Raw genomic sequence first — 25,586 nt, forward strand, 5'->3', positions numbered from 1 at the left:
GTATGTATCATGTATACACCCATTTATTGTACAATGTTGCTATTCTATATATATATGATAATAATAAAACAGGTATGGGACCTGTTATCCAGAATGCATGTGACCTGGGGTTTTCCGGGTAAGGGATCTTCCTCCAATTTGATCTTCATACCTTAAGTCTGCTGAAAATGATCAAAACATTAAATAAACCCAATAGGATTGTTTTGCTTCCAATCAGGGTTAATTATATCTTAGTTGGGATCAAGTACAAGCTACTATATTATTACTACAGGTATGGGATCCGTTATCCGGAAACTTGTTATCCAGAAAGCTACGAATTACGGAATGTCTCCCATAGACTCCATTATAATGAAATAATCCAAATATTTAAAAATGATTTCCCTTTTCTCTGTAATAAAAAACAGTACCTTGTACTTGATCCAAACTAAGACATAAATCCTTATTGGAAGCAAAATCAGCTTTTTAGGTTTTTTTTAATGTTTACAAGATTTTCTAATAGACTTAAAGTATGAAGATCCAAATTACGGAAAGATCTGTTATCTGGAGGACCCCAGGTCCCGAGCATTCTGGATAATAGGTCCCATACCTGTACAGAGAAAAATATTTATGTAGATTCCATACCTGTTATAATATTGTAAGCAGTACACCATGATGCACTTGGATTCATTTCATTGATAAAATCTGTTAAATCTGTGCATTTCTAAGCAAATACATACAAGTCATGGGGTCAGAACATGCAGTGTTTTCCAGTCTCATAGGAAGATACTCTCTGTATCTATAATTAAAGGCAGTGCAGGTAGCAGGTCAGAGGAAAGCAGAAGAAGCTTACTGCAAAATAAAGTACTTAGACACAATATTATCAAGGGTTGGCAAAGACTAGGGTTGTAGCCTACATTTTTCTTCACTTTGATTAAATAATTCAGTACTATGGGCTTAGCTGCCCTTATAAATGCATAAGAAAATGCACAATTGACCTAAATATCTAAACTTTAGCCATGTTTGCATACCAGCAATCTGTCTGATTTTGACTTTGCTGCCTGACTGGGAATGCAATGTAAACAATGTAAAATAAAATGTAAATAATTACATTTACAATCGAATGGTTAATAATAAAAATTATAATAATAATAATAATGGTAAAACTAAAGCTAGTGTCTGCATTTTTGTTTTAATGTTGGTATCTTGAAAAAATATTCAGCACATCAAATGCTAAAAATCCCAATTAAATCCATTTGATTTCCAACGTAGAAAAACCCAGTGTGCTGATTACTGTACACACTACCCCACAGTTATAGTGTGTATAATTTGCACCTGGGCCCACCACCCGGGACAGGCACACTGGTAACTGCCAAATTCAACCACTGCACACATTGTGTTTCCCGCAGACACCAATGATGGGAGGTCAGGGTCACTTCACTTGCCCCACCAGTAGTTATGCCAGTATCTATATTATATAGCCTAAATGTGGGCTATGTTGTAGGTTTGTAGTCTCATTCCTCATTTTACATCATATCAGCATTTTTTTTTTAAAGGTAACATGTTAACAGTTAAATATGCATGTGAACATAAATGTATGTAATAAAAGGTAATCTAATTTATTTTTTTAATGTTTTCTCTATGTTTCTTCATGTTTCAGATCTGGTTCTCCAGTTGGGAAGGTAAACATTAATTGCCTTATTGTGTGGATTTTATAATAATAACTTCTTACTATTAAATTACAATTCTTTCCTACCAGAGGATATGTACTCACTTCCTGTCATATTCAATAGTTTTAGCCATTGGCCTTGGCAGTACTTTATGGAAATTTAAGAATTGTTTAATCAGACAAAAGTAAACACTTATTTATCAAGGGGTGAAAGGAGAGTTCCCATAGTGTATACCCACAGCTCCTTATTCACTATTCAATGTATACGACTTTTAAATCTTCCCTCTAGTAAACAGTCTTTTTTTTTTTACCCTTTTTTATAAATAAGCCTTCTGAAAAAGTTGTTTGTATGTAACATGCTTTCTTTAAACCAGCAACAAGAGGCTGTAACCCTCACTTGAAAAATTGGGCAGATCATTTACTCTACCATGTAGCCAACTATGCATCCAGAAGTACTAGTCTAATAGCATAGACATGGTCTAATAATAATTCAGAGCCATAAATCCAAACTCAGAGAACAACCAAATAAAAATATTAAAAGCCACAAAGTCATGCTAACAAATAATAATTAATATTAATTATCTGCTGTGCATTTGGACTTTGCACTTACAGATATGGAAAAAACGATTGCAATAAGTATCCTAAAATCAGTATATATGTTGGGCTAGATAGGTGTATATAAAGAGCCAAAGCTTGCCTAACCAAAAGCAATGTGCAGTAAGACAGAAAGTAGCAGAACGAACATAGAGGCTGATAGGCCTGCAGGTCAAATGTAGAGGTAGTGAGACAAGCGGAGTTCAGGTATTTTAGGGCATAAAAGAAAAAAACACAGATGACTCATTCTCCCACTGCTTCTGCATCTGAGCTTGAGGAACAATTAAGGACCCCTAGGCATGATTGAGTCCAAAGCAGTGATCCTTTGCTGAATATCCAATACAAAAAGGGAAAAAAATCCTTTACTTCCTTGTCCAAAGTGAGACTAATGTTTATAAGTGAATTAAAAAACATAAGTGCATCTTTGGGAGACTAAAGCCAGATGCATTGAAGGTTAAAACCGTAGCCTATGCCGATGATTAAGGGGTTTAACTCGAAATCAGAACTAAAGCCTCACCAATTTTTTTTTCATTTAGCATCATTACACTGGCCCTTAGGCCACTTCCGTAACCTCATTTTTGAGAACCTCAAGAACCTTAAGATGGCCATAGATGCAAAGATCCGATCGTTCGAATCCTGGAACGATCGGACTTATTGGACTTCCCCATCTCCCGACCTGCCACTAACCTTTCACATCAAAAAAAGTAGAAAAAGAACAGATCAGCCGATGTTCTGCCCCTACAGCAATCGTACGAAAGTTTTGTCTGACTAAAGCTAGTGACAGTCTCCCACTGAAGATCGTTAGATCAGCAATACACGCAGAGATATTATCGGCAGCCGACAGAAATTTTCTAACCTGTCCAATCGACTGAACGACCGATCAGCATGGAACAACAGATGTCGGGACACTCCACACACTATCCGAAAAGCGTACGAATCGAGGATTCGTACGACTAGATCTTTGCGTCTATGACCAGCTTTACTGTGCAGAGCTGCACAGTTGGGTTCTTGGGCTACATCACCTTGAAAACAATTCATGAACAGAATTTGTTGGGCTTCAGCTTAACTGTTGAGAAAAATGTTAGGTAACAATGAGGAAATAAGACTGTATACAATATATATAAATATAGTCTTCTTTTATGCTTATCTATTCAGTCATCTCCTACAAATGTCACATCGCCTAACTCAACCCCATCTAAAACAGTAGATGCCTCATCGCCTGTTGACCTTTTTGCAACAGCATGTGCAGGAGCTGCAATAAGGTGAGCCTATATAACAGGAGACATAATCTTCTAAAATATGTGTCTTTGAACCATGCTTCTTCTTTGTGCCACACTGATGTCAGTGAAACAAATCAATCAAGATTATAGTACTATTTACAGATACTTTTTCTGCTTCCCTGTGCAGCTCTCCAAAACTGTCCAATGATCTTCTGGACTTGCAACCAGACTTCAGCTCTGCTACAGCATCTGCTTCAGCAGCAACTGGAGGTGCTAGTGCATGGGGAGGTAAAGACTTGTTTTCTCAGGATGCCTTTGCCCACAATAATACACAGATATATTTATATTTGACATTTTTTTTTTATCTCCTGTAACGTTAAAATCTATATTTTATCTGCTGTCTAAACAAACCTTCACCGTTGTTGAACAATTAAAAACACATATTCAAATAGTGCCCCTAAACCAAGCAAACTTATAGTAGTCTTTTAATTGCAGATAACAGAAAAGAAAATCTTATGCTGTTTCTCTGGTTAAAACTGACCAGAGAAATGTCAGATAACTCTGTTTCACAAACTTAATTTTTTTAGTAGAGCAGCCTCAGAAGACTTTTCTTTTATTTGGCTGTGTGCAGTCAACAGAAGTAAACAACAGGAGATCAATATACACATTGCAGTGTATCAACCACAAGCAGCATAGATACCAAATAGAGCACCACCTTTATACAAATTTTACAACAGCTCCACACATGGATTAAAGTTTGATTCTAAGCAGCAGGGGGTTGCATTGTTTAAGATTCATTACAGTATGTTAAAACTGCTAATATCTTGAAAACAAAAATAAAAATATACTCTGTTCAACTAGATGTCTAAAAGGGTGCTAGTCTACTTGATGTAAATGTTATGGAGAATTCTGAATTCTCTGAAACACCTGCTCAGATGTGCATACATGTCTGTAAGTGAATTGCCTGTGTGTGTTTGTAGGAGAGGAAAGTTGGGTTTCAACATATTGCAGGATTTTGGATTTCTTGGTAAAGATGGGAAGTAATTATTTCAGTTATTAGCAGTATAGAAAAAATACCAGAGGGAAAATTAACTAGAAAACAATATAAAGGTGAAAGCAAACATACTTACATAGTTAAGCTTGGTTGACAAAAGTCCATCAAGGTCATCCCTCCAAACGAACCCCAGTATACTGTATACAGTACACAAACTCATATACACTCACATATATAAACTATAGATACCAATATAACTACTAAGCAGAATCTCAAGGAAATTTCCTGCAACAGATTATGTTGGCTTGCGAATACAGAAGAGGTGACACAGATCATATGTTACAATAAACTGGCAAGATTTACCTGTGCCTTGAATGGGAGACCTCTTTTCTGAGCTTCCATTCTTTTATACCATGTTATTACAATAACTGCTTTGTACATTTAGGGGCCTATAATATAATGATGAGGGATTTACACAGGGAAAATGGTGTAAAAAGCTCTATAAAACAAATGGTGCATTTATAAAGTTTTCTATAAAGTTATATTATTGCGTAACCAATTCAAGTCAATGGGAATAGTTTAGGTGGCAAGAAAATTCCTGTTTTTAAAATGCAACACAAAAAGCCATTATTTTTGTTGGAGGTTTTTTTTACATAGCATTGTCAAGCAGTGTATACATGGCTTGATAAAGATTTTTTACATGACATGGTGATATGGTTTACAGTATATGGTTGCCGTTATTAGGTAGTAGGTAGACAACACCGTACTTAAAGGGATACTGGCATGGGAAAAAATGTTTTTTCAAATTGAATCAGTTAATAGTGCTGCTCCAGCAGAATTCTGCACTGAAATCCATTTCTCAAAAGAGCAAACAGATTTTTTCATATTCAATTTTGAAATCTGACATGGAGCTAGACATATTGTCAATTTCCCAGCTGCCCCAAGTCATGTGACTTGTGCTCTGATAAACTTCAATCACTCTTTACTGCTGTACTGCAAGTTGGAGTGATATCACCCCCCTCCCTTTTTCCCCCCAGCAGCCAAACAAAAGAACAATGGGAAGGTAACCAGATAACAGCTCCCTAACACAAGATAACAGCTGCCTGGTAGATCTAAGAACAACACTCAATAGTAAAAACCCATGTCGCACTCCTTCAGGTACATTGAGAAGGAAAAACAGCAGCCTGCCAGAAAGCATTTCTCTCCTAAAGTGCAGAGACAAGTCACATGACCAGGGGCAGCTGGGAAATCGACAAAATGTCTAGCCCCATGTCAGATTTCTAAATTGAATATAAAAAAATCTGTTTGCTCTTTTGAGAAATGGATTTCAGTGCAGAATTCTGCTGGAGTAGCACTATTGACTGATGCGTTTTGAAAAAAAAACATGTTTTCCGATGACAGTATCCCATTAAAGTAGCAAGTTAATAGATAAGGAGGAGGAGTAGATGGGATAATGAGAGAGCATTAGGACGTGGGAATCAGGCTTGAGGGAAGAAGGTGGGAAGAACTGTGAGAATGAGGACAGGACACGGACATCAGGGAAGAACAAAAACAGCTATATTGAATAAATAATGGAGCAGTTACATGCCCTCCCACAGAGATTCTTTAACTTAATATGTCAAACTTCCCTTCTTTCAAGAGGTTTAGTTCTTATTGTTTAGGAGAGCACATGCCAGTCTCAACTAGCAAATGGGACTTACAGGAGGGTAGTGCCTATGGTATGCCAAGTACTTTTTAAACATTGTGTCTGAAAGAATGAATATTCAAAAATATTTTTGGTATGCACGTATTTTATAACAGCGTATCCCCTATAGTTTGTGTTCCTAGGTAGTGATGGGCGAATTTGCGATGTATCGCCGAAAAATGTGCGAATTTCGTGCGAAATTCGCGAAACGGCAAATTTTTGCCGTGAATTTTCGCGGGTGTTTCGCGAATTTATCCGCTGGCGGCGAATCGCGCAAATTCGCCTCGAATTCGCGCCTGGCGAATAAATTCGCCCATCACTATTCCTAGGGCAATGAGGTTTTCTTCTTCATTTTTTATGTTTCTACTTTTCAGTTTTCCCAAGTTCTGAATTAAGAATTTGGGTAAACAAGAAACATGCTATACATTACATTGTGAAAGGGACATGGATATAAGGAGCCCTTAAACCATTGTTCTTTCTGACAACAGACTGGATGTTATTCTAGATATTCTAGGGACAGCAAATGAGCAGGCATACATGTATCTGAAAAACACAGAGATGGTGTTAAAGGAAAAGGAAAGCTACAGAGGCATTTTATTGCCAATAGATTAGCTGCAATAGTGCAAGCTAGAATGCTATATTTATTCTGTAGAATGTTTTACCATACCTGAGTAAAAAGCTCTAGAAACTCTCTGTTTGTTTAGGATAGTAGCTGCAGTATTAATGTGGTGTGACATCACTTCCTGCCTGAGTCTCTCCCTGCTTTGGGCTCAGATTACAGTAGAGAAGGGGGGGGGGAAGAGGAGCAAACTGAGCATGCTCTTGCCCAGGGCAATGAGGTTAAGCTGAAGGCAGGAAGTCTGATACAGAAGCCCATGAGTACACAACAGAAGGAAAGAAATGCAGTGTTTCTATTGACAGGGGACTCAGAGCAGCACTATTTTGGGGGTTTACTGGTATATTTAGATGGACCTTTCTGTTAAGGCTTACTTAGTTTTAGCCTTTCCTTCTCCTTTAAAAATCCACATTTATGTATTTCCTGTTTTCAATAATTTTTTAGAGCAGAAATAAAATGGCTTCATACTTTTGCAACTATTGCAACCAATAATTTAATATCTGAAGATATAAGGGCAAGAATAATTTTCTGCATTTGGTTATTTACAGCATGCAGTTATTGCTGTGATCATCATTAACTCATATTTTTTATTAACTGCTTACTTACTGGACCATAACTCAGATCTTTTGGGTGAGGGTGAGTAGTCCTTTCCGTTTGTCTTACCTATTCTCGTTTTCTGTCTCTGTTTTTCTATACTTTCTGTTTTGTGGCCCAGAGCCTCCTTTTTAACCTCTATACTTTGTTACATGCAGACTCTCTTTCTGCACCTTCTGCTCCTACTGTTACCTCAGAGACTCCTCAGCTTTCAGATCCTTTCTCAGCTGAACCCAGTTCATCTAGTGATGCTCCCAGTGAAACTACAACTGCTTCAGTTTCTGCAACAGCTACAAATATCAATATTAGCAAAGCTGAGGTTGACCTTTTCGGAGGTTAGTATGCCAGCCTAGAAAACATTTGTTTGTTTTGGACTGAATAGTAAGGTTTCACATTCTTATAACACAAAACCTAGAATTTTGCTAAGGAAATATTTTATATAGAAAGACTTTATAACTTGATAGGACAACCAATTACTTTCTATCAGTTACTAAAGTAAAATACTCAGCCTTTGACTGGCTAAGGATGTTTGGACTCAGTTGACAACAGTTTGCACATGATATTTATTTTCTTTGTGGCTGGTTTAGTTTATATTGGCCTTGATTTGCTTACCTTACAGATCTATGCACATTTTACCTGTCTCAGGGCAGTTAACAGAGAGATGTAACATCAAATGAGATGGATGATAAATTAATGCATGGACCAGAAAACTTCTAAGTTTGCTGAATTTAAAAAGGAATAAGTAATAGGCACTAAACCCAGTACAACTATAGTTGAAGCAACATGTTCTTTGGCCATGTACCCGTTAGGGACATACTAAATCTGCAGATTTAGGTTTAGTCCTAGTACCAGATCCATTACAAAAGAAACATCCAAACTGAATCTGAACTCAAAAATCATGGGGAAAAAAAGTCAGCTCCCCAAAAATGTCCACTTCAAGTCTTCAAGTCATAGGATCGGAGATAGGAGAACTAAACCCTAAAAATGAATATGGCTAAAAATGGCACATTCTATATACTGCACTTATTGCACCAGCCTAATGTTTCAGCTTCTCAATGATCCAGGACTTCAAACTTGTCACAGGGGGTCACCATTTTGGAAAGTGTCTGCGACACTCATATGCTCAGTGGGCTCTGAGCAGCTGTTGAGAAGCTAAGCTTAGGGGTCCTCACAAATTATCAAGCAGAAACCAATAGCAGCACAGAGCATGTGCAGTGAATCGGCAGAAAAGAAAATGGTGAGCTACTAGGGCATATTTGGAGACACTGGTCTTCCCTGTTAAATGGCTGTGTTTGCCTTGGGCTGGTACAGAAGCTCAAAACATAATGTACAACATTTCTAGCCTACTTCTTTAGTTAAGCTTTAGTTCTCCTTTAAGGTTTTGGGTAGGTTTAGCCAGGTGCTCATATTTGGTTAAATTCTGTAAGAAAATGCTTGGATTTGGTTGGGGTTTACATAAATACCAAGCAGATGAGCAACTCTGAATCAGTTGACTAGATAAATGACTTGATAGAGGGCATCGGAAAATGTTGCTGAGGCACACATTACCCTTCACTAATAAATCTCTTTGCTGATGAAAACTTGTGCTGTGTGAATACTCTGCATAAATTGCCTAGGACATGAACCTGAGTTGTAAGATGTATTATTCCTTCTTCCCATCCACAACACAACTGATAAAGAGGTGTGGAATATTTTAGAAGAAAGTGTTGCCATGGGGATAGATTAATGTCCAATAAGACCTCAGCGGGGGGATATTTATTAAAAGTTGAGTTGTGTTTTCCCAAAAAATTTTGTTTTTTTGAGGGTAGTTTCGGTAAAGCTCTTCTGCTTCTTTAGACCTTTATTTAGATCTCTACTAAATAAAGATATTTGTATCTTTTTGTAGCGCAAACATATTTGGAAGTACCAAAATTTTGCAAATCCATATTGGTTTTAGAATTATTAGCCATTTCTAACCTGAATATAAAAAATGAAGACTAATTGCAAATAGTCTGACATTACTACTGTCTGCATCATATGAAATGTGTAACGTGAACTGACTGGTAGTGTTTATAGTCAACATCAATTTAACCATAAGATTCTTGGGATAATCCTGCTTAAGGGGTGAGCTGAAGTCAGAAACAAACTGCACTTATTTTGCTGTTGCATTTTGATATTTTTTTCTGTGGCTGTTTTAAAATACAAGAGCTAATCGTTGAATGAAACCAGAGAGCCGCTCTGATCTTCTTGCTAGAAAGCTGGTGGCCCTGTGACTCTCTAGTTTTAACACTGCAGCAGAGGAAAAAGCTTTTGTGTTTTGAAACCCACTGCAGATAAAAATTACGGTCAGAGTTTTCATCCCATATGTTCTGATTTCCATGGATCCTTTTGTTTAAGTCTGTTCTCTAAGAAGTTTGTTGTTTGGACACTATGTCCAGGTTTAACATACGTATCATGTCAAATTCCAGCCTCATTGGTTGTGTTGTGATGCTTTCAAAAGTGACCCCATTTTATTTTCTAATCTGGTAGTCCAATGTATATTGCAGAGTGTTAATTGATAATTAGACTTTAGATTTATTTTATCATATGCAGTAGAAACAGAACAAAAGGCATTTTCATCTTCAGACATATGTGGCATGAGGTTGTCAGAACTCCCCTTTGGCTCTGGTCTACCAATTGGATCAACTGTATATATAATTATATACTTAGAGCCAAAACCATTGTTTTGACTAAAGAAAATATAGAATATGTACATTATTATGTTGAAATGTAACATACTGTATATTTCCATTGCAATGACTACAATGTCACTCACAAAGCTCTCATGCTATGTAAGAGGTGAATTTTTGTACTTGTAACTTTAGCAATCACAGCATTAGGGCAGGGGCCATTCTGATCTCAGCATTAGAATAGGGTCCATTCCAGTAGGTCTTTGCTGCAGCCTGCCACCATTCTTTTGAATGGAATATGCTCCTTTATTCCATATGTGCAGTAGGCAGGGCATTTCCAAGGCAGTTTTCTGGGAAATAGCTACAATATTTTGTTAAGGCATCTAGAACTTGCTGCAAATAAAAGCACTCTGTGATCCAATTCTGTTATCTCTGAGGGATTAGCATTTTAATTGCAGGAAGCACATGAAGAATCAGGATTTTTGACACCAAAAATTTGCGGAAAAAAGTGTGACTTTATTATGCAACAAAATGTGACAATTCCAAATGCCTAATTCCAAATACGAAGATACTCCAGCTAAAACCTGTTGGAAATACGTAGAAGTCAATGGCAGATGTCCCTTACAACAATTAGAAGATCTTTCTTTGATAGTGTTTCTCGGATATTTTTGACGCTGACTTTTGTGTGACAGTACGAAAAAGTTGCAGTTTTTGCGACTTTTCCTGCTTTCAGTTCAGAGCTTTTAAGATACGTCATGACATTGGTTTTAGAGAAAGTGAGTTTAGCCATGGTTTCAAAAACCTCTAAAACCACTAAAATTGTACTAAATGTACTAAAATAAAGGAAAAAAATGAGAAGGAATATCGATCCAGTTAATTTTAATACAGTGTGTTGATTTTGTCCCTATAATACTTATACTATGCTTGTATAACACTTACTCCTGAGTATTATAGGAACATATTGTCTTGGCAGTAAGTGGCAAAAGGTAAAAATCCACCTAATTCTTCGATTTTAATCATAGCCTGAGCACTGAGTGACCTGTAGCAATCGTGGATTTTTTTCCTCTTGCCTGATATCCCTTTTATTTCTTGTTTTTATATGCTTGCATTTTCTTTCTTACATTCTAGGGCCTAAATGCACGTAGCCCTTATTCACCGAGCTCCTCTTATCTTTTGTGTACCGATAGAGTGGCAATGTTTTATTTATTGGTGGAGCAAAATGTACATTAGGTGGTGCATTTAACAGATATATTTATTGCAGTCTATATGGAAATCTAGATGTCTTCATTGCTCGGGCAGCATGGCTAAACATAAATACAGATGGACCCATAATCATCTATTGGTCATTTACTGTAATTATGCCTTACTGTAATTATAATGAGACATCTGGAAGTATCTTACAGAATGTATCAGAATATCTTATATTACCCAAATAGTTATGCCCTATCTGTAAATCAAAAGTAAAACTCCCATTGCTGAGACATTGGGGCACTCTAAACATGAACATGGCAACTGACCTAATAAAAGATCATAATTACCAAATTTTGTCCAAAACTGGATTCTCAGTGCTGCCATTTTGCTCTCTGTTATCTGCTCATCCAATAAAGATGCCACCTGACTAAAAATGAAATCACTGATATATGCACTGAGAAAAGGTAACACAAGAGAATAACTGAAACCTTTTTTTCTTTCCTTTCCCCTCTTTTGTTTTCTGAAAACTAATTAAAACTGCATCCCAGATGCCTTTGCTGCTTCTCCAGGTGAAGCCACTGCAACACTAGATGGGGCTGCTGCTCCGCCCACCCCAACCCCTGTTGCGGCTGCCCTTGATGCATGTTCGGGACACGGTGGGTTTCACATAAGTTGCTGAGAATTTTTTGGCATGTGACCTTTCTTTCTTCATTCTTTTCTTCCCATGAGTGCGCTTTTCTCTTTAATTTTGTGCATGGATTGTTTTTGTTCAGTGACTTACTAAATATTGGCTGGATGTAAAGGACTTTAAATGTTTCGGTCATTTAAGCTGGCCATAGATGCAAAGATCTGATCGTACGAATCATCGTACGATTGGACTTTCCCATCTCCCGACCCGCCACTAACCATTCAGATCAAAGTCTTACCAGTCAGATTAGTTAAAGAACAGATCAGCAATGTTCTGCCCCTGACAGCAATCGTACGATATCTATGTCCAACCAAAGCTAGTGACAGTCTCCCACTGAAAATCGTACGATCGGCAATACACGCAGAGATATTATCGGCAGCCGACAGAAATTTTCTAACCTGTCCGATCGACCAAACGACCGATCTCCGCCGGACGAAAAATGTCGGGACTCTCCACACACGGTTCGAAAATCGTACGAATCCTCAATTAGTATGATCAGATCTTTGCGTCTATGGCCAGCTTTACTATGCCTTGTCATGACTGTCATGCATAAGGGTTTTATTTCAGACTTATCTGTGTAGGTTAACCCAGACTAGCTCTGTACTGTTTTTGGGTTACTGGTGTCTTATGTGCACTATTAGATATAATTATCAGCCAACTTTTCTGTACTTTCTTTGCTAAGGTGTCCTTCTGTTTTTATGTAGCAAAGACCTGTGTTAGAGGTTTTATACTATACGGATGAAGGTGTATGGACTTCCTACTCAAAGAATATTAGATTAGTATACCCTGTGTTTTGAGTGTTCTATGTTTGTAGATTAATTGATTACTGAGTTCCTTTCCTAACTGATCCTGTCTGTTCTCCACTTTCTTCCCTATAAGACCCTTTTGCCCCATCTGAAGGTAGTGCAGAAGCTGCTCCTGAGCTGGACCTTTTTGCTTTGAAGCCAACAGAAACCAGTGCTCCTGTAGTTACCCCCACAACTAGTGCAGCCTCTACAGCTCCTGCAACTACTCCTTCTCCTCCTCCTCCTGCTGCAGTAGCTGCTGCTTCTACTACTTCTACCACTACTACAACTGCTACTACCACTGCTGCCACCACATTTGCCAGCACCACCACTACAACTACTGCTCCTCCTGCTCTAGATATATTTGGTGGTAAATGTTTTTTGTGTTTTTTTTATTCTTTTCCAAGTTTATATTTAGGTAAATTCTCCAGTTTCATTGCTCTACAGATTTTTTCAACGTTAGAATTTTCATTAGACCTTCCACCATCATTTCCTTATGGGAACATATTGATGAAGCTGACACTAAAATCCCAGCTTCTGGCATATTACATAAGGCTGTCAAACGGCTAAACATAACTATTGTGTATGCTACATTAATATGAGATATAATAAATGACAAATTAACGTTCCATACATTTTAACCCAGATAGATATAGTGAGGCAAAGATGGTAGAAATGTACATGCTGTTTCCCAGGCAGTACTTAACAAAATCACACAGGACATTTGTCTCCCATGTTAAATTTCCTCCATCACAGGATCAAAAAACGTCCTAAAATACCTTTGTACAGGTATTGAAGTCAAAATGAATCTCTAAAACATCTGGATCACATAATTGCGTAGGTTTGACTCTTCCCGCATTTTTGTATGCAACATAGGATGGAAGGGGGCATCACCAATCACATGCACACGCATTATGAGTGAGCTATGGTACAGCTCTTGCTAGGGTGCTTTTTATTAAAAGAATACCATTATTTCCCCATATATGTAGTGCAGGCTGTCTTAGGCTACATCTCTATTGGGAGAAACAGTTTTCATGTGATAGGCGCCCTTTAAATAATGACAAAATAATTGTCTCTGGGTTAAGCAGGGTACCATATTGACCACTTCCACTGCCAGTGAACAATATGTTGAATAAAGAAGAAAATGGTATTACTTCCATGATGTTATCAAAGTCATTTCCAAGTTTATTAAGGCATTTTGTATACAAAAGGTTCAAACAAATGCTTTGGAACAGCATTGCCTTCATTCCTCATTTGAGAAAGGGCATACTGTTATCCCAAAACTCTTTAGCAGTAATTTACCATGACCCAGTGTTGCAAGAATAACCCTCACCCATGCCACATGAATACAACATTCATGAGGGAACTGCAAGTTGAGCATATGGACCTGTGCCTGTGGGTGCTCTTGGAAGGACAGGAATTATCAGGAAGTACTGCTTTCATCTATCCAACTAATACATTTATAGTGAATTTATAGTGATATACGGTATATATATATATATATATATATATATATATATATATATATATATTGAAAAACTTGCTGAAATTTGCTAAAATAAATTTCCCTATGCTTTTAGATACATATTACTCTTATTTCAACCTGTACCCTCTCTCTATATGGATGAGTAGAGGATTCCATAATGACTTGTTTTAATATACTGTAGCTATAGTGGTCATTCTAGGGAACTGACTAGCTTTACTGAAAAAATATCTTAGAAAATATCTGATTTTTTTCCTGCCATTTGTATGCTAACACTTGGAACAAATAGTACTGTACTGTACTACAGGCCCCTTCATGTAATAAACTGGAAAAATAGGATTGCAATTGTCTAAATTCATCTGAATGTTCTAATGTCCAGAGGAAATCTGCATTATCAGGTGGCTAACATCCACAACCTTGTTTCATGATTTTATCTTTTTGCTTAATCTCAGAAGCATTTATTCATTCACCAGAGCAGAAATAACATTGCCTGTGTTTGGTCTTAGATTTATTTGACTCTGTTTCGGAGGCTCCTGCTGCAACTAAGCCTGATGCTGCACCTAGCATAGACCTGTTTGGCACAGGTAATGCATGGTATCCTTTACATTCATGTCCTTTGCTCCATAAAATGTTGCTGCACTTTTGATTTGTGTTATTGCTGAAGAAACTGATTTGGCTCTTATTTCCTTTTGCTTTGAGTAGATGCTTTTTCATCCCCACCGCATGGGGCCTCTCCTGTGCCAGAGGGTTCCCTCACTGGAGACCTCTTGTCTGGTGAGTGCTTTTTATTCAAAGCACTTGAGCGATACATAAAATGCTGTTAAAAATGTTCTGTTTCCTTGTAATATTACAGCACTGGGTTTTATAAACCCTTCGCAAAAGTGTACGGTATTGCCCAGTTGTTGCATGCTGATCTTCTGTACAATATCTTACTCCAAGACTTGCGAGCCTACAAAACATTTTCTAAACAAAGCCTTGTTTGCATTTTTCTGTAGCTCTCACTTGCATGACGGCCATTCATTTGGGAGGTTCATCGTCATGCTCCTATATACAGTATATTAGAATTATAATGCTAAAGGCAGAATCTTCAGCTGCACTCGACTGATTTGGGAGTTGTTATATGACTTTATATCTTATGTTTTAAGTTTTTATCAAATAGTGTCTTTCCTCTTTTCACATGTATGCTTATTATTACAGATATATATTTGCCAAGATCTGTTTATAGCATTGTGTCCATAAATATAATTATAATGCCAGATGCTAAAAATTGTGCTAAGTTTTTGAGTCATGCTCTATTCTTCTGTACCCGCTATAGTGGACACTTTTGCAGCTTCTTCCGCTGCCCCCACTGCTTCTCCTGCAAAGGTGGAATCTTCAGCTGTACTCGACTTATTTGGGGGTTGGTATATGACTGTCTTTACTCTTCTGTGCAATATTTTTATCAAATAGTGTCTTTCCTCATCTCACCTGTATGCTTATTATTAACTTCAACACAAAACATCTTATTATTAGTACTCTCTTTAATTTAATGATCAAGTGTGTCATATGTAAATATATTAATTACAAAATATACATTTGCAAGAATAGAATATAGATCAGTTATAGCAACAGCCAGTCCTTCATATGTTGTTGGACTACAGCTTCCAGCACCCCCAGTGTGTCACTTGCCATGGGGTGATACCTATTGTCATCCATTTTTTTAGTTATTTTGCCCAATTAAATTTATGTTCATGCACTTGTCCATATTGCTGTTAACTAAATATTAGGATAATATATTTATTTACAAATAATACATTCCCTTATATTATTTTATTATTATAAATCAGAAAATATGTTTATAGATATAGAGTAGATTACAGAAAAGTACTATAAAAAATCATCTGTGCCTTTTCTTTTCCCTTTAATTACCCCATTAGAACAGGATCACAAAATAATATAAAACTATATACCGACACCTTCCTTATGAATGCTACAGCAAAACTTCAGTCAAGCAAGATGTCCACACCAGCGTGCTCTCATCATACTTCTTTTTTCTCTCTGCTCAATTAATATAATTTAGTACAGAGACTGTACTAAATCAAATTTAAAACGCAATTGATAAATAACCAGAACATTTTGGGGCAGTTATGAGAGAAGGATCAAATGGGACAGTGTTGTGACATATATGGTGACATATTAGGGTACCCCTCGTCTTTATCTTTCTAGGCTTTGTGATACTTGAATTTTTTCTTTATTACCCATGAACATAGGGCTAAATAAAATGTACTCTGAACCTCTCTCTAACTTCCTTGCTGCAAACTGGATAACATGGCAGATGCTTTTGGAGAAGTTGTTGAGCCACAACCAGCAGCTATGGCACCTACTAGTTTGTCATCTTCTGCAGACCTACTGGCTGGTAAATTGCTTATTTATGTCATTCTCTCTCTATGTCATTCTCTATCTCCACATACGCACACACATACATTGGAGTATCTTTTTCGCACTTTAAAAAATGGCATTCCTCATACACACTCATGCATCAAAATCACTGTGGTAATGCAGTATCCCAAGACTGAAGTGTTATATCATGAGGTTACAATGGGTGTTCCAATGCCTAGCCTTTTTCCCAGACTTGGAAACCCAAATAAATGAATGGAAATATATGGAAACATATTGAACCAGCAAGTTATCTCAAAAGAAGTGAAATAAACTAATTTTGTAGGGCACTCAGAACCTCTCCTACAATTCACCCCAGTGGCAGATGTAAGAAACACTGTAAGAAACCACTGTGGTGAATTGTAAGAGAGGTTCAGTGTGCCCTACTAAATGTGTTCCTTTATTTCCTTTCTTCTGATATATGTTACAGTGGTATAAACCCAGTTTCTACACAAATTCCTTTTCTGTGTGTGTGCAGATTGTTTCCTGTTGTGTAAACAATATGTTTCGATCTTTAAAACGAAAAAACCTTTTGGAGCAGGCACTCAATAAAGACAAATTTTTACCATTCAAATAGTTGAAGATAGTTTATTGTGTCCACAGCCTTACGTGTTTCGTGTCATAAACACTTAATCATAGGCTATGATTAAGTGTTTATGACACGAAACGCGTAAGGCTGTGGACACAATAAACTCTATAGAACTATTTGCCTGGTGGAAGTTTGCCTTTATTGAGTGCCTGCTCCAAAAGGTTTTTCGGTTTGTCTGCTGCCCGTGCTGAGGGCTCAGGGCGGAGCACCTGGGCCTCTTTCCTTTTGTGGTGAGTAATCACTTTACATTTGGAGACCCTAATATTTCAGATTCATCCCTAAAATGTCTTTATAGGGAAACCTCTGTTCCTACAGTTTGTACTAACAGAAAAATGTGAATTATAAATTGTCATTCTGTCATTGTCATTTTTTTTCTGTGGTTGATGCAAAAGACTTGAAGTACCCTTTAGTACAAGTTTGTCAGTAAACCAGGTATCCTGTTGTCTTGTATTTGGGTTACAAGATTGGAGTCCATCAGTTGTGATCAGCTTAGTAAATTTACCTGAACTCGATAGCTTTGTTTACATTGTTTTACTCATTTTAAAGGATTTGGAGGCTCATTCATGGCGCCCTCTCCTACGCCGATTACTCCAGCACAGAATAACCTTGTTCAGCCAAGCTTTGACGCAGCCTTTGGTGCAAGCCAGCCTGCTGCTCCTGCCAGCTCTTTCGATGCTTCAGGTACGTTGGCATTACCGTTGGAAATCTGATTGGGCATCATATTTATGTGTAGTGGCTGACCTGGAATTGCAAATTATTTCCCTACCAAGTACAACTATGCATTTCATGATGCTCCATTGGTCCATTCTCCCAGGAGTATTTGCTCCAGACTGTTTAAGTTAGTCACATGACACTTGGGCACCTCCACTTAGTGCCATCGATTTTTATTTGGATTGAGATCAGGGCTTTGATCTATAGTACTTGTACCATGCCAGGCATGGCCTAATATTAATGCCCACGTTAAATGTGTATTTCTGAATGTGCTGTATTAGAGGTCAGTCATAACAATTTTTGAAACTGGCACAACCATTGCGAATATTTTTTTTAGGATAGGGTAGTGGCAACAACACCTCAGATTTAGGATTATGTCCAGTACATGCAAATGTCACCTTTGCAAACTTTAGTAAACTACAGGCAATATATACCTTCAGAAATATAAGGAGACATTTACTTATTCCCCAGACACAAGTACAAGGAGTACTAACAGGTGCAAAATTGTGCCCATTGAAGCTCATTTAATCAGCAACTGTGCTGTGGCCTAGCTACACTTTACGTGTCTTGTTTGAGCAAAAATCTGGTGCACGGTGCAGAGCATAATGCTGGTGAATACAATGCAGGGCCACATGGTAAGGATAGGGCGCATTTGCACTAAATGATGTGCACGTTAGTGGACAGAATGGGGGATACGTAACCAAATCCTAGTTTAGTAAAATTCTAGGCATATATTGCTTTGAGACACGTATTTTATGCTGTGTATGTTTAAAATGCATGGAGTTTTGAATCAAGCACCTTAAAAATATGCACAGTAATTTTATTATAAAAACTGAGGAGGCAATTGGAAAGGGTATATCTATCTACATTCCTGTTGAGTGAAAAATGAGATGTATGTTTTGATTATAAAAGACACTACTCATTGTGTTATAAGCCTTTTTATTGTGTAATGTGTAACCTCAGACTGTAGGGTCACCTACCTTTATTTTGCTTGATGTACTTGCATGAGCTTTTCCCTTTATTCTATCACACATAAAACAAAGTGAATTCGTTTACGCCATATCTGCAAAATTGTGCATGTCTGCATGGAAATATGTTAAAATTGAAGAGCATATGGATTACTTGCTTATTCTTAAGAATGAGATGTTACCATGCTATCATTTTGTTTGTATTTTCTTTCATTTTGGCACTGTCCATGCTGGGGCTGCACTGCAATATTACTGTATAAATGGTGAGTCTTGCACTGATCTATAGATAACCGCACAAGGAGCTGCACCTTTTCATTTTTATGTACAGATTCACTTGCTGTGTTACTGCATGCTGCTATGTTATATTGATCACTAACAGATTTTTTTATATTCAATTTTGAAATCTGACATGGGGCTAGACATATTGTCAATTTCCCAGCGGCCCCAAGTCATGTGACTTGTGCTCTGATAAACTTCAATCACTCTTTACTGCTGTACTGCAAGTTGGAGTGATATCACCCCCTCCCTCCCCCCCCCAGCAGCTAAACAAAAGAACAATAGGAAGGTAACCAGATATCAGCTCCCTAACACAAGATAACAACTGCTTGGTAGATCTAAGAACAACACTCAATAGTAAAAACCCATGTCCCACTGAGACTCTTCAGTTACATTGAGAAGGAAAAACAGCAGCCTGCCAGAAAGCATTTCTCTCATAAAGTGCAGGCACAAGTCACATGACCAGGGGCAGCTGGGAAATTGACAAAATGTCTAGCCCCATGTCAGATTTCAAAATTGAAAAATCTGTTTGTTCTTTTGATAAATGGATTTCAGTGCAGAGGTCTGATGGAGTAGCACTATTAACTGGTGCGTTTTGAAAAAAAACATGTTTTCTGGTGACAGTATACCTTTAATAACATATTGGCATAGGACAACAATAATGTCCAGCATACTATGCATTTTTTATGTGTTCTTGAAGTGCAGCTCTCAAATACATGGAGTTGTATGCAACAACAGCTGGAGGGCTGCAAGTTGTATCTCACTGCCAGAGGACTAATATGAGCTTGTAAGGAAATTAGTAGATTACTTAACTGAACTTTTGTATTCTTGGATATACTTTTGTGGTTTCAAGTAATGAGTGCAGGTGAAGACATACCACAAATTACCAATCTCAGTTAGGTATCATGAACTTTCTATTTGTTGGTGCAGCAAATCTAAAATACATAATAAGGGTAGATCTATTAAGAATATATTCCCTTTCTGATTCTTGCTGGTTGTGGCTATTGAAATAATATAGCAGAAGCCAGTTGTAGCATGCCGTAGCATGCAGTTCAGTGTAGAAAATGTAGTCTTGGCTGAAGTAGAATTGTTTTCTTGTATAATGTTTCAAGAGTTAACCATTTCAAATTCCATTTACTAATAACTTTAAACCAACTGAACATGTTTACTGTACAGGATATTGGGTAGTTGCTAAGAATTACATTTCCTTTCATCAGTCAGAATGATATTTTTAGGTTTACAGTTCTTTTACATACAAACTTTTATTACAAATTGTGATGGTTTTGCAGTACCAGGCAAGCTTTGCAATAGTGCACTTGTGCAATAGTGCAATTGTGCAATAGTGCTTTTCCCAAGGTACAGAAGGGAGAATTTCAAGTATAAAACAGATTCCAGTTCTAGTAAAGAGAGAAAATCATGCCGGTTTAATATTACACATGAGCAATAAGTTGGTAATTACTTTTCTCCTGTTATCAGAATAAAGACCCTTGACAAACAAATGAAGAGCTAAATGGCTCCCTCTAGCTGCCATGGAATTGCACACTAAACTGCAAGCAGATTTTAATCTAAACAAATATGTTTTATGTGAGAGCAACCTGTATATCAGCTCACCTTTGCCTTTATGATGATGTACATAAACAAATCCCTTGAGGTATGATATATTTCTTATAGTTTCAAGTATAAGGAAATCGGCAAGCACTTCCGGACGCCACTTCAGATAGATAAAATTCAACTTTTATTTCAAATGCATTAAAACCATAATGTCCTGACGCGTTTCGTATCTATGCGCTACGCCTATGATTACGTATCCCATAGATACGAAACGCGTCAGGACATTATGGTTTTAATGCATTTGAAATAAAAGTTGAATTTTATCTATCTGAAGTGGCGTCCGGAAGTGCTTGCCGATTTCCTTATACTTGAAAGTACACACACCCCCTGCTACGGGTTCGGGGCGATGCACCTGGACCACTCAAGACTTTGGGTGAGTGTTTTTCCCATTGTTCATCAGCGACTTTCATTTGAACTCTACGTTTAAGTGTCGGACCTGGGGTTTTTACACCCAGGTCAAGTCCGTTACAGGGTGAGAGAGGTTTTCCACTCATCCAATTAGATTATACTTATATATTTCTATTAAAACATTCCATTATAGGACTGTGCAGCTTTAAAATTCTGTTGTATATTTCTTATAGTCAATTAGATTAAATGAAGTCAGGATAGTCTATGAGGTAGTGACACTTTGCATATTCTGTACACTTGTGTTGTTAATATTCAGTCCTTTAATTCTTGTTCTCTCCTGTGCTCTGAAGTGTTTGATGGTTTAGAAGACCTTCTCATACCAACCATGACCCCCACATCCCATCCACTATCATCTTCAATCACATCAGCAGGGAATTCTGCAGCAGCAGGCAAAGGTCTTGGAAGTGATCTGGATTCTTCTCTTGCAAGTTTAGTAGGCAGTAAGTAATCTGGCCTCGTTCTGAGCCTTCAATATATGTTGTCTGCCTTTGCTTTCTATGCTGCTATGTTGAAAGAAAAAAAAACATACAGTGCCGGGCCTGAGGCGACTGGCCGGCCACGTCGTGCCCCTGAGCAGCCATGTGCACAAACGAGGACACGTTGCACATGACATCAGAGAACTGCACACGCTTAACTTTTTCAGTGGCAGACTAGGGGTAGACTGCTTATGAGGTACGTGCCTGGCGCCCCCAAGCTTTGTGCCCTAGGCGCCTCGTCTGCCTTACTCTAGTAACAGATCTGAAACCATGTATAGATTATATTCCATTTAGTGTTGATCCAGTAGACTTTTAACTATGAGCGTATATGGAATATAATTTCTGTGCAGCTTGGAGCCAGCAACTATTTTGCTTCTGTAATTAGGGTTGACACCTTTTCTGGAAAAAAATACCGGCCTTCCTATATATTTATCTCTTTTCCCTATTAATAACATTGGGATTAACCATAATTTTTACCGACCAGGCCGGTAAAATACCGTCCAGGTGGCAACCTTATGTGTAATACAAGGCATTCTCCACCTCTAATAAAAGCGCAGCATTTTTTTTGAAACATGAGAAATTATTGAGTGAGGCAAGCAAAAGCAAGTGCTATTTGTGCCCCCTAGTGTACATCAATGGTTACCAACTGGTAAATGAATAACACGCTCCAGTATGTTTTTATGGATGTAGCTATACATTTATCTGGGGCTGGGGGCTATTACTGTCTCAGGTGCTTGTTGTTTGCCTGGCTGGCCTATAGGACCGGTGTGTTTGGAAACTATTGTCCTGTGAGAGAAGTTTCTACAATGGCTGGAGCAGTGCAAGGGGATGGACCATTTTCACACTTGATATTTAGGCATAAGGATAATATAATAAATGTAAGTGCAATGAATAGCAGCAGCTTGCACAATAATATTTAGAGACAATTTTATTTTATGGTACAGAAAAAACACCTAGAATATTGCTCCATTTGTGCTTTGCTACATATTTTCTACTGCAGTTTACTAAATACCTTCTGAAAATCTAATGCCAGTTGCTGTTACATACATGATATAAGCAATTTACAGTCTATTGTTTTGTCTTATGTTTCTTTATAGTATACATGATATTATATTGGGAGCTGATGAGGCATTGTCAGTCTTTTGGCTAAAACCTCTCTACTGCCGTAGCACAACAGAATGTAACTATGGTTTACTTCTTTTCCAGATCTTGGGATTTCTGGGACCACAGTTAAAAAGTAAGTGATTTCTAGACCATTCAATGTATTGTCTTCTTTTGCAATAAATTGTGGTGTAAACAAATAATTTAGCTTGAAAACACATGCTTTTCTTCTGATTCTGACCCACACACAGACAGTTTAAAAAGCCAAAACACCTTGTTTGGCCACTGTTCGTCTTTAACTATGCCTACATTTGTGACTGTGCACACCCAGTTTGAGACACATAGTTTGTCTCCGTTTGCCTGTTTAATTTTTTTCAAGTATATTGTATTGTATATTGTTTTATGTATTGCTGCACATTGTGCTGTTCTATATCTTCTTATGGCTAACCTGGCCAGAGTGCTTCATACAGTGCTTCAGAGTGCTTCAGAGGGCATCATACAGTATCATTGTATGAATCTAGTCTTGTCTTGTTTTGCAATTCTTCAATGTAAATATTTTATTATTGTTTTTAATGATAGTGTGTTTTGACAACCAATCCATTCACAGTATTTGAATTTTATACCATTTGTTAGAGATTTGTTCAATGATTACACGATTCTGAATCTGAAACTGAAAGGGGATGTTCACCTTTAAAACATTATATTGAAATAAATAGATGTTTCCATTTAAATAAACCCTGCTTAGAGGAATCACATCCAAAGGAAGTGCAGGTGTCATTCTTTACTGTGCATGCCTCCTTCATTTGCATATCACTGATCCGATTGGCTGGTGCGATTACAAATATTATTTAAATGCAAACTCTATTAATTTTCTTATAGAATGTTAAAGGTGACAATTCCCTGTACAAAAGTTCTCTTTTGCTGATTGATTTTTATTCTGCGACCTATCTAGAGGTGATCTTCAGTGGAATGCTGGAGAGAAGAAGTTGACTGGAGGTGCCAATTGGCAACCAAAGGTAGCGCCAGCCACATGGTCAACTGGTAGCCCATCAAGTTCCTCTATGGTAAGTAATCTTTGTCATTTAGCCCATGCTGAATGTTTTCATTTGGCAAAAGTAATTAGCTTGTTAAATAGCTAAAAGGTTTAGTTGTGAATTATGTAACAGTATGTCATTTACTTTGTGGAACTCTGTCTGTTAATTGGTTCATGTGACCTAACATGTATGGTTTGTTTGGATAATTTGTGTGCACTGTGAATCTTATGATCCCAGGGTGGCCCATATATTTTAAAATGGCAATTTTCTATTTATATATTTCATCATTCGATCGAACGATTTTACTTCGACCGCAAAACTGTCAAATTCGGTGAAAAAAACCTTGACTTCGTAGTCGAAGTAAAGCCATTCGATGGTCAAAGTATTTATCACTTTGAAATTCGACCCTTGATAAATCTGCCCCCCCAGTGTTATTTTTGCCATTGCCAGTATGTTCCTCCATGTGGCAGACATACCGTAAACCTGCAGTAAATTATTAGCTATTGTTACACTATGATTGTGCTATAGTGTCAGTGTTTGGTTAGAAGATCTAAGAGACAAATTTTTGGAACATTACAATAAAAAATAATATATGTGACTCGTCTGCTACTTTGTAATGACAACAGGGCAACCCTGTCATTTAGATGTTCCTAGTGTGGATTACAAAAGGGCATTGGGAAAATGAATAAATGTAAATTTACAAATTAAAAATAAAAGTGTTCTGGATCAAACTGTTTTCCAGATGATATAACAACTTTTTACATTTCTGGTTCTAGCAAGGATCTGCTCCTCCTGTGAGTGGTGTCCCCCCAGCAGCAAGTGCTTCACCCAGTGCACAGCCAGTTGCAGGGCTTGGTCTGGTACGTGTACCCTTATCCTTGTCATAAGTCTTTGTCTAAAGTTCAAATTATCCATTGTTTTTTGTCTATGTGCTACATCTCTTTACTAAATCTATATTTATGCCTTAAAAGCCAGCTGTGCATTATAACATAACAATTTTCCTATCATAAGGATGTGCTGTATGAATCAACAAGGAATGCTTTAAAGGGGATGTAAAAGCAAAAAAATAAAATCCAATTTTTAATATCTTTAATGAAAAAGAAATCTACCTCCAATATACTTGCAACGTTTTTATTAAAAACCTGAATGTATGCAGTGAAATTCCCCCTTGATTTACTTGCTCTGACTGCTGAGGACAGTAAACTTCAGGCGGTCCCTAACTGTTCTGCAGGGAAACCATCATACTTTCAAACGGCAGAGGGGACCTCCCTCCACCTTACTTCCCAGAACTCGAGCAGCTTAGTTTGTTCCCCTGTAGAGCAGCCGGCGGCCGTGTAGAGATTCGTATCCGCAGACCCAGTGCATTCTGCATATTCTAATTATTAATCAGTCTTGCTGTATTAACTTATTAACTATGGCAGATATTATTTGACTTGTGCTGTTTTGATCCCTAAGCTTAAACTCCCAACAGCAGCCCAGACCACACTGAGCATGTGTGTAGTCTTGGACTTGCAAAGATTGTTAACAAAGTTACACGATGGTGACCTCCTGTGGCCAACTTTGAAAGCATAAATCATTTGTTTAATTAGGCTTCTGGTGCAGTAAGTTCATGTTTATATGTAGTATAAAATATACAGCATTTCTAGCATTATTCTATTTTAGACTTTAGTTCCCCTTTAAATCATAGCTCTTCCTAAGGAAGTATTCAGGCATGTTTTTCACAACGTGCCTTTTTTTCTGTGCCTTCAGGCTTCATCTGGAACAGGGGCGCCAATGATGCCCCAGCAGCCAATGATGTATGGTCAGCCTATGATAAGACCGTCATTTGGTGGAGCTGCTGTTCCCGGTGCACCAG

The 25,586-nt window shown here is 37.6% G+C and overlaps 1 protein-coding gene across 15 annotated transcripts in view; it reads left to right on the top strand.

Moving 5' to 3' along the window:
- The window catches only part of snap91.L (synaptosome associated protein 91kDa L homeolog), a 63,764-nt gene that overhangs the window by 35,390 nt on the left and 2,788 nt on the right, over positions 1–25,586 (top strand). For 6 of the 15 annotated variants that reach the window (XM_041563045.1, XM_018263428.2, XM_018263430.2 and 3 more), the window contains 17 exons: positions 1,637–1,658; positions 3,395–3,501; positions 3,647–3,747; positions 7,375–7,389; positions 7,506–7,682; positions 11,735–11,842; positions 12,754–13,029; positions 14,649–14,726; positions 14,845–14,916; positions 15,458–15,541; positions 16,457–16,537; positions 17,693–17,827; positions 21,411–21,560; positions 22,803–22,833; positions 23,650–23,761; positions 24,508–24,591; positions 25,481–25,585. In XM_041563045.1, the coding sequence (XP_041418979.1) occupies positions 1,637–1,658; positions 3,395–3,501; positions 3,647–3,747; positions 7,375–7,389; positions 7,506–7,682; positions 11,735–11,842; positions 12,754–13,029; positions 14,649–14,726; positions 14,845–14,916; positions 15,458–15,541; positions 16,457–16,537; positions 17,693–17,827; positions 21,411–21,560; positions 22,803–22,833; positions 23,650–23,761; positions 24,508–24,591; positions 25,481–25,585 (1,738 nt within the window). The remainder of the gene's footprint in view (positions 1–1,636; positions 1,659–3,394; positions 3,502–3,646; positions 3,748–7,374; positions 7,390–7,505; positions 7,683–11,734; positions 11,843–12,753; positions 13,030–14,648; positions 14,727–14,844; positions 14,917–15,457; positions 15,542–16,456; positions 16,538–17,692; positions 17,828–21,410; positions 21,561–22,802; positions 22,834–23,649; positions 23,762–24,507; positions 24,592–25,480; position 25,586) is intronic. The other 9 variants (XM_018263431.2, XM_018263437.2, XM_041563050.1 and 6 more) reach the window with 7 other exon arrangements.

This window comes from Xenopus laevis, chromosome 5L, assembly GCF_017654675.1.
Source record: "Xenopus laevis strain J_2021 chromosome 5L, Xenopus_laevis_v10.1, whole genome shotgun sequence".
Taxonomy (NCBI): Eukaryota; Metazoa; Chordata; class Amphibia; order Anura; family Pipidae; genus Xenopus; species Xenopus laevis.